At 38.6% G+C, this 10,046-nt stretch overlaps 1 protein-coding gene across 1 annotated transcript; it reads right to left on the reverse strand.

Annotated features, from left to right (window-relative positions):
• Nucleotides 1-45: 45 nt before the first annotated feature.
• Nucleotides 46-9,500, reverse strand: LOC126821961 (vitelline envelope sperm lysin receptor). The gene is made up of 10 exons (XM_050550641.2): nucleotides 9,409-9,500; nucleotides 8,462-8,508; nucleotides 7,854-7,902; nucleotides 6,887-7,065; nucleotides 5,915-6,063; nucleotides 5,134-5,291; nucleotides 4,372-4,459; nucleotides 2,403-2,556; nucleotides 876-968; nucleotides 46-87 (listed from the first exon to the last, which is right to left on the reverse strand). The coding sequence occupies exons 1-9, from the start codon at nucleotides 9,473-9,475 to the stop codon at nucleotides 948-950; spliced, it is 912 nt and encodes a 303-aa protein (XP_050406598.1). The 5' UTR covers nucleotides 9,476-9,500; the 3' UTR covers nucleotides 46-87; nucleotides 876-947.
• Nucleotides 9,501-10,046: the final 546 nt, after the last annotated feature.

Here is a 10,046-nt window from a genome sequence, read left to right on the forward strand (position 1 = left end):
GTATTAATATCTGTCACATTGCAAAAGATATAAAACAAACCAGAATGACAGTCCAAAAACATTTTATTTGTCCGCTATCTAGGTCGACTGAAAAAAATAATTAAAATTTAAAATGAACACATTAACACAACTATTACATTCAGGATGATCGTATTTCAATTTTATGGAGAAAATATGATGAAATATTTGGACGAAGACCCATCTGCTTTTAAAACTTGTATATAAATCTTATTATACTAAACACACCTCCGTGTATAATTGTATTAAGCATATAATGCGACAAAAGCCGTGAAAATCATAATCCTTTACTTCCATTTTGTGATTGAGCACAGTAACCAACAAGCGAACTCAATCTATACAGAAGACAATTACTAGTTTGAACACATTTAGCACGACGTTTCGACAAGTGTTCTCTTATCGGCAACATGCACAGATGAGATCGCCTACGATCAGAGATGGGTAAAGACTGAAAAAAAAAAACGGTTGGTCGGGATTGTAAATGATCTCAGCTGCTTCAAACACGGTGGTGCTCCCATTTCGAGGTAGATGCGTGACCTTGCTCCCCATTTCGAGGTATATGCGTGACCTTGAAACTAGTTTTTTTTGACTTGCTAACACTTGAAAGCCAATGACGAACTCGGTCACCAGCGAAAAGGATAAAAACAAGTCGCAAAAGTAGAGCATGTATAACTCGCTCAAAACAGCTTTTAGATACACCCCTTGTTCTGAATGATCAGTTGTTCGTGGTCCTTGCCAGCCGCAGATAGACTAGTTAAAACTAGTTTTTACTCGTCAAAAGGGGTGAGATATGCCTGACTTAGTTTTAAGATGAAGTGTGGTGTGTGATCATGTATATAGACTGCAATAACACTTACGTATTAAAAATACATATTCGAATGTTAAATCCCCGACGTTTCTTTTTCTCGCGATTCAAAAATCTTCAAGGTTTAATTGGGTTTACACGAACTCTGAAATAAAAAAAAATCAGATTAAAAGGTGTCATGGGCTAGATAAAGTGACCAATATTTCATTTTTATACGCCTACTTGGAAAAACATGGGGCCGCACTCCTTTCTGATTGCTCTAACCAGCGGCTGCCAGGCAGGATACGCCAACATTTTCGAGAGATGGATAGAGAACAAGCCAAAAAGAAAGTGATTTTTCCTACAATCAAGGGTCATAATTCAGGAAATTACAATTCGATATGCGCGAATATCGAAAGGATCCCAGATCTTTGGGTTATAAACTTACATTTCAAGTTTCAACAAAATCGGATAAAAATTGTGACCTCTATAGGGTCCACAACCTTGATATACCATATTTTACGCTATTTGAGAACGAAGTGCGGCCATTTTGTCTGTCAGTTTTGGGCCGATTTTCACAAAATTCGAACTCGACCTTTATTACGGTGTAACGGTGATATACTAAAACGTTTTTTTAAATTGGATAAAAATTGTGACCTCTGGAGGGACCACAAGCCAAAAATGCGATTTTTCGTACAATCAGGGGCCATAATTCAAGAAGTTACGATCCAATATGCGGGAATATCGAAAGGAACCAAGATCTTTGGGTTATAAACATGCATTTCAAGTTTCATCAAAATCGGATCAAAATTGTGACCTCTAGAGTATCCACAAGCTAAAAACGTGATTTTTCGTACAAACAGGGGTCATAATCCACGACGTTATGGTCCAATACATGCCAATATCGAAAGGAACCGAGATCTTAGGGAGGTAAAGCAGCTGCTATATTTCATGTTTCGGTGAAATCGGATAAAAATTATGACCTGTAGAGTGTCCGGACGGACGGACGGACGGACAAACAGGGGCGAAGACAATATACGTCCACATGAAAATGTGGGCGTATAAAAAGTGGGGACGGGGGTCCAAAATTTGCTTCATAAGTAATGCTTGAAATTAGTACAAAATGTGAGCTATCTATGAGTCTGATTCAGTAGGTCAAACCCCTAATCTGACCACTTAAATGTGTCTAATCTGTCACCTCCACAAATGGGCCCAAAATTTGCCTCATAAGTAATATGACTTTAATTGGTGACAAATTTTATAGTTATGTATTAGTCGATTCTAAAAATATTAATGGGGCAAACTCCTAATCTTACCACTGAAATATAACTAAAGACACTCCATCGGTAGAAGCGCCTTGCAGTCTACCACGGGGCACTAATCTCTTAGGGATTGTTACTTGTTTCCCATCGCAGAGAAAGTTCGAGTCTGTTAGTCGAGGAACGACAAGCTCTTCTTAGGACAGTTGATCACCCTGTCCAGTACCGATTACCTCGACGTTCATACGTTAGTGGCTACGTGTCCGTCTTTCTCGCTTGGTTAAATGCACGACCTATACGGTTACGGTATGACATTGGTCGTATACTGTATTGTAACTTACCCCTTCACAAGAACTGGAACAAATCGTAAAATTACAGACAAAGTCTACATATTTATCACCTTCGACATAGAAAGGTTTAAAATACGGACTTCTTGAAGTTCTTCCTGTCGTTATAAAACCTTCTTGTTTCTTGAATATTTGACCATCACCACAACTAAATAACAGTAAATATTGACAAGATACAATATTGACAAGAAGAAACAAGATATAAAAAACAACCGGTGGCATAAGATTTCCAGAAAGATCTATCATACACTGCCTTGTGTCATATCTTGTAGCCATAATGAAATCTTTTGCTCCAACTGGGCTAATGAAAACAGGCAGTGTGCTGTGAAATTCTGCTCGGGCAGTAGCCTTCCACTTGTTAATCTGTATAAATATTGCGTTTCATACTTAACTTTATTTATACGTGTGGCGTCACTTCCGCCTGACGGGTCTCGCGAGACGTGCGAGGCGGGAGTGGGATTTGACAGTTGCATAGATGGCAACCAGAAAATAAAATACGTTAGAAATATGAGTCGTGGGTAATTATCAATTCGAACACCCTTATATCTAATTCCAACTGCCAATGGTTCTTTTTAGTTCTTGACCACTAACAAGGGGAAACCAAACTGGCGAAGCTATTATGAGACCAAGAATTAGGTCACTTTAACGCATACATGTTTCTCAGTAATTTACGGGTTGCCTTACCGAGTTATCTACATTCCATAAAAATGTAGAAAATTAATCGCTTGATGAGGCAGTTACAACCAAAAACAATTTAAATTTTAGATCCTTGGGACTTTGATAATACGATGTTTTGTAAATGTAGTCAATCAAAGCGTGGAAATCGTCCTACACAGCAGCCAAATTTGAAAAACATCCGTTAAAATGTTCAGCCTCGATTAGGTGCATATCGATGGGGTTTGTTCTCATGACCCCAAGGTTTCCCACCAAATTTGAAAAACATCCGTTGAAAACTACAACCTATATCCCATTCACAGTGTTTTCGGAAAAAGAGGAATCGCAAGGGGATGCTCGATTGTTGTCTGAACCGACAGAATTGCAATCGATTTGCTCGGAATTTAGTCCTGTCACAGTTCAGTCAACGGGGTTGGTGTGAGTAGAATCGTGACGTAGTTAAACACAACGAATATGTTGGTTGACAAATTTCTTAGTATTCGACGCATGCGTTGTAGCTCGATTTGAGTTGCTTTTCGGCAACGGGTGATAACCCCAGAACGGAAAGACACGGAAAGAAAATCGATAAATGAAATGAAATGGGGTTTAACGTCCTACTGTTTTGCTCCTAAACTGGGCTAATGAAGACGGGCATACGCCATACAGTGTGCTATGAGGGAAATTTTGCCCGGGCAGCGGCGCTACGGCCTACTCTTATATCGAATTCCAACTGCCAAGGGGTCTTTTACGTGCACGCCAATTTGTACACGGGGCCCCGGTTTTTCGTCCCATCCGAACGACTAGACAGCTGTCCTTGCCAGACCCTCCGTCCTGCATCACTGACAAGGGGAAACCACACCGGAAAATGAATCGATAAATGAACCCCAAATGTTTACAATCAAATTTGAAAAAAAAATCGTAACAAAAATGTAGCCTCTGTGGCATTCACAAGGTTTGCTGCAAAGGGGGAATAACTCTGGAACGGAAAGTCGTAGAACGCGAATTATCGATAGGGTTCCTCCCCATGACCACACTGCTTCGCATCAAATCTGAAAAGCCTATATATCGCGTTCACAGGGTTTTCGGGGAATAAGGCATAACTCGGGTATGAAAGATCAACAATTTGAAATGAATCCAGCAGGCAGGGTGGCGACATAAAAAATTATATCTAGTAATTCATAGACGTATGTTTAACTTTTCTTTGAGTCAAGTTTTGGGTGTGTGGGACACCCTACGATTTAAGATCGCCAATTGATTGGGTGTATGTTGGTCTAGTCCCGTCAAGTTAAAATAAAAGAGTGATATTTACCCTGCTCTCAAGATAGCGTATCGTTTTCCTTTTCCATTTTTTCCACCAACTGCATCACAACTAGTGGCACGGATGCCCATTTCTTTGTCTAGAATAAATGGTATGATATATCGAAATAGACATGTATACAATAGTCTAACTATATGGAGGAAGAGGAGAGTTAGGGGCGATACATGGGGATTGTCAGCTTCTGAGGGACATTTTCCTAAGAATAATTTGCATCAATAAGCTCGGCACGCCATGTACTGTACTATAAGTATATTATCGTTATGTCATACGGCATACACCATGATTTGAAATGGATTAAATTTGCATATAGCATTTAGACATCGATACCTTAGATATCAAAAATCAAATCTATTATAAATCCGAGACCCAATCCATTGACAAAGCCAAACTTTCAGGAACTGATTGCGGTTTAATAAAGATTATACACGAAGAAATTGTATTATAGTAGTGTTGGACAGGGCATCGGACGCGAGGACAGATTGCATACTTTTCTCTTGTAAAATGTTATGGTTTAACATCTACACCAAACGGGCAGTTTACTGATGGAAAAATTTGCCATCAAGAATATTGCAGGTGTCACGCCCGGTCTCTGGCAACTCTGGCAAACTTGGCTAGAAAATCCCGAGCCGAGGAAATTTCTCGACCACCAAAGGGGCGGAACCCGGAAGCTCTTAGTGAGTGCCGTACTTTCTGGGCCATCCTGGCTCAAACGTCGATTGTGGTGTAGAATAATGTATTTTACTTTCTACTTACTTGCACCGTTGGATTTAGCGAACAAAGACACCCAGGTATTGTCTGGTAGCATGCCCCCTTTGATATCTATGTTATTTACGTTCTGTAGAGATAGACTGAGAGACGATGAACTAATTTGTTTACCAGTATTAATCTGTATCTGTTGTCCAGACAATCGTCTAAAATGGAAATTAAAATCACGACTTGGAAATAGGAATTAAAATCACGACCCGGATATGTAAATTCAAATCACGACTTAAGAAACAGTAATTAAAATCACAACTTAGCAAATACAATCACGACCGGGTGTTTTTGTTTCTAGTTAATACTTCTTTGACATCATCCTTTGTAGTGTGGTTTCGAATCCCCGGTTGTGCGTGACAAGGAGTAGGGTCGCATGTCCAACCTCGTGGGTTTTCTCCGGGTCCTCCGGTTTCCTCCCACGGCTAGAGACCCCTACGCGCAAGCAAATTATTAAAATAAAATTAAACCATATGTTAGTCCCGAAATGACCTAGTTTGTGTCGAGTGGACGTTAAACCCCATCTCTCTCTCTCGTTTGAGAATGAAATCTACGTACAGGTATAACATTAGTTTCATTGCGGATCTGTCTTTGAAGATCAACAACAGACAAGTTAGCTTTGCGATACAGGCGCGCACAAAACATAATGTACACTGCTCTTCGGAAGCCGTAGGTAACAAGGTAAGTAACACACAAGCAATGCAAATAGATACCAAATTGATTGTCTGGTTCCTGGAAATATTCTCAGCCTTAACAACACGGCCATGTATATAGAGCTTACCCTTCAATAACTTTATGGCCACGTGATGATTGTTTACCATTTTTGTCAAAAGTACAGGATACGGTGTACGTTTTCTCGTGACGTAATAGCTTAGCTGACGTATCTCCATACAGCACAGCTACTTCAACAGCAAATGTATTGCCTCGACGCTGCAACAGAAAAAATAAAATGTAAGTCAGTCAAGTTGTTTCAAAAACTATATAATCACACTTCCCAACATAGAACATTTAAGATTTCGGCTATTTTTTTTTCTTTGTGGCAATTTCAAAAGGTAGTGTCTCAAGATTACTAGGGAAATGAAATGTGGTTTAACATCCTATACAGTGTGCTATGGGGCAAAGTTTGCTCGGACAGAGGCGTTTTTGTCTAGTCTTATAATTATACTGCCTAGGATTTCCTGTCCCATCCGAAAGACTTGAGCGTTGTTCCTTGTCAGGTCCACTGACTAGGCTAAGTCAGGATGGAAAATCCCAAGGAACGTTCTCGGCCAACATGAGAGATCGATAATGGACCTCCTGGTTTGTGAGTGAGTGTCTTACTCACCGAGCCACCACTGCACACACTATGGCCTCTTTAATTGTTTAAACCGCCTCTGCTAGAAAGAGGCCATCTTTACTATCTCAACATCTAAACGTTAACTCAAATTCTACGTTTCCACATATAAAAGAACATTACAAGAGAAGACCATTCAGACAATTACTTATTTAAATTGTTAAAACTCATGACGGAAATATTCTGATTATTGTTCAAATTATTACAGACAGTATAAAGATGGCCGTAATATAGTTGTGTTTTAAAATTATGTGTGAATATTTATGGACCAATATATACATCTTCGTAAGACTACATTTTCAGACTATAATTATTGTGTACAAATATACATCTTCGTAATACCACATTTCATACTATTTGAATATCGAGCCTTTTGCATCTTGTTTATGATAATAATTAGAATCTAACCAAGATACTTACGTAAAACAGGCATCTGTTATTGCCTGCAGTGTAAGAGGCTGGAAGATTATAATGGACTCCATCTATTGATGTAAAATTCTGATCACCCTGAGCACATCTAGCTACAGCTGAAATACTGTAATCTGTGAGTATATTGAGTATAGGACGATTTCCTCGTACAGAATTACAAGTAGATGAAACTGAAAGTAAAAATAATATTTATTAAAACAATACGTATACTCAGATATTGAGGGCAGCAAAGCTTACTACCTATGAATTATGGTTTAAAATAATCTGATATACTGGTATCTGTTCAGCATTAATTGTACATAAATAAGTCAAATAACATTGTTTACGTGCTATGCTATTATTGTTATTGAACTTTACATTATTTAAAAATTTTACTTTTTGTCAGTTACTTTATGGTAAACTCAAATTACCGAATAAAACAGAGTGTGAATAGTTTGCTTTAGAAACTTGTCTAGGAATATCGATATACAGTGTATAAAATATTCAATTAAATGTTTTTATCAAATCCTGATCGGTCCTCGAAATTATGACCCCACAAACCAGTCGGGCTCTTATAGTTATGTGGCACTTAAGGTCTGGACAATTTAATTTCTGTTGTATAATTTGTGATTTTTGTTGCCTAATATAATTAAATTTACCAATCAATGAATCTGCCAAATATCCAAAATTCAAAATAGTTCATGCAAATTTTAATCAAAATAGTTCAAAAACTTTGCTTATTCGTTAAAAAGCTCAAATCGGTCTTAAGGGAGATAACTCAATTTTCTGGTGTAAAGTTTGGGCGTCGACATAACAAAAGTTCTTAACTTGAATGCAATATCACGATAAACACAATCCACATAAGGTCTATAATCACTCTGTGTAAGGTGTATAATTAAATTGATCATTCAGTGCAAGTCATCCTGCTCTGCGGAACAAATAACAGTATCGATGACTTTAATAAAATACATTTATTTACCTTCAATTATATAGCGACTTAAGTCAACTCCCTTGCAACTTACACTACCCTGTAAAGTAATCAAACTCTTAAATGAACGGAATAAAATGGGGTTTAACGTCTCGTCAACAAAATTGCGGTTGAGACTAATTTCAAATCAAAAGTTACGTATGTAGTGCGATGAGGGGAATGTTGCTTGGGATATTGAAATCAAGCTGCGAAGGTTGGGTTTTTTTTTTGCATACATGAATGTTAATGTAAACATGGGGTGTCCGTCTCTTTTTTTGTGCCATCCGAACTACTGGGGGCATTTTCTTTGTCGGCGTCTCGGGCTCACACCCCTGCCACGTTAGAGCCTTTAAAACGAACCCTTAGATACGAAAACAGGGCATTCTGGACCAAAGGCGAAACGACAGTTATTCGTATGATCATCCTAAAGACTACACGCTGCCCCTTGCCAGCATGTAAATTGAAGAACACAACAGAAATATTCATAAATAAACATAGTATTTCATTTACAGGATTATATATCGTAACGATGTATTTGTACCCTGTTCGAGAAAGGTAATATATGGTAAACAGGTGTTTCTTGTACTAAAGTATTCAAAAAAAACAAAAAAAAAACTTACCGCATTTAGAGCCAAGGAAACCAGAACTAAGGTTCCAAAATACATGGCTGTAAACAAAATTTGGTTAGATTTTGTACAATGGGCACAATGTTATTGTTTCAACCACATGAATTTCAAAACATATAAAACTAGAACTCGGGAAAACCGGGTTTTTTTATATATATTGAAAAAATGCATTACTTTTCACAAGCGATGAATAAGGACAATTTATAAATACATATAGACTGTCAAGATTTGTTTTTTTGTAACCCAGGTGGTAATGACATGACCGTATATCATAAGCAGATTGGCACTTTGTATTCACAAATCAATCAGTATATTCTGTCGGCGAGTTAAATACAGTATGATAACAGTATTACAGGTATAAACTATTGCTCAACAATTATTGAATAAATCCTGTCTCTCTTTCCTTCAGATTTATATCTCTGCTCAAATACAAGTTTCACCTAGCAACATTCAAAATAACGCAATATTCTTGAATAATTGTCAATTTTATCATTAATACTGCACTAAATATAAAATAAATAGCATCATTAATTTCTTGTAAAAACTGGTTATTATGAATAAGGTATTTTAACAAATTTAAGTTTAATCGTTTTAGTTTCTTATTGCGAACACGCTTAATAATATAGGAGGAAATTATAACTACCCGTGTGGGGACCGCCATATGTGACTTCGTCACTGTCTCGGGCGCGAGAAAATTGTTCATGAATAACTACTGTAGTAAGCTCTGTGCCATATAATATTGGCAATTACAACCGAGTCTATTTACTCTTCTCTGGGTCCTCGTCAGTTCTATATATAGCTTTCTAAGATAATACAGGCAGACGTCTTTGAAAAAACATTATACCAACGGACCCGTAACTATAGGAATAACAAAGATAACGTTTTATCACATCATATTGGTATTGGTTTGATAAATGAAAGAATTTAGCTATACGCCCTACCTGTTGAAGGCTTGTGGTGCAACTGAAGAAACCGAATCGTCTCGTTGTCGTGTGTTGTCACGTACATTCACGTGACCCGCACGTGCAACTTTCCATGGATACACATTGAAATGACTATAGGACCGACCACTCTGATTTGGTTCAAAATGACTGAGCTATAAGGAAGACGGGCATAGAGGAACTTTTGCCCGGACAGCGGCGCTAAGGCCTACTCTTATATTGTATTCCAACGGCGAAGGGATCTTTTACGTGCACGTGTACACGGGACCTCGGTTTTTTGCGTGCCATCCGAACGGCTACTTCTGTCCTTGTCAGGCCCTCCGTCCAGCACCACTGCACTGACAAGGGGAAACCATGCCGGAAAAACCCGGTAAACTTTCTCGGCCAACATCAGGAGCGAACACGCGACCTCCGGGCTAGAGAGCCAGCAGCCTACCCACTTAGCCATCGTAGCTACCCGATTTCATTGGATTTAAGGTCTGTCATTGAGTCAACTGGCGTGGTTTCGAATCCCCGGTTGTAGGTGACAAGGAGTAGGGTCGCCTGTCCAACCTCGTGGGTTTTCTCCGGGTCCTCCGGTTTCCTCACACTGCTAAAGAAGCCTACGCGCAAGCGAATTATAGAAACGTTAAACACTC

The sequence above is a fragment of the Patella vulgata genome, chromosome 1, assembly GCF_932274485.2.
Source record: "Patella vulgata chromosome 1, xgPatVulg1.2, whole genome shotgun sequence".
NCBI lineage: Eukaryota > Metazoa > Mollusca > Gastropoda > Patellidae > Patella > Patella vulgata.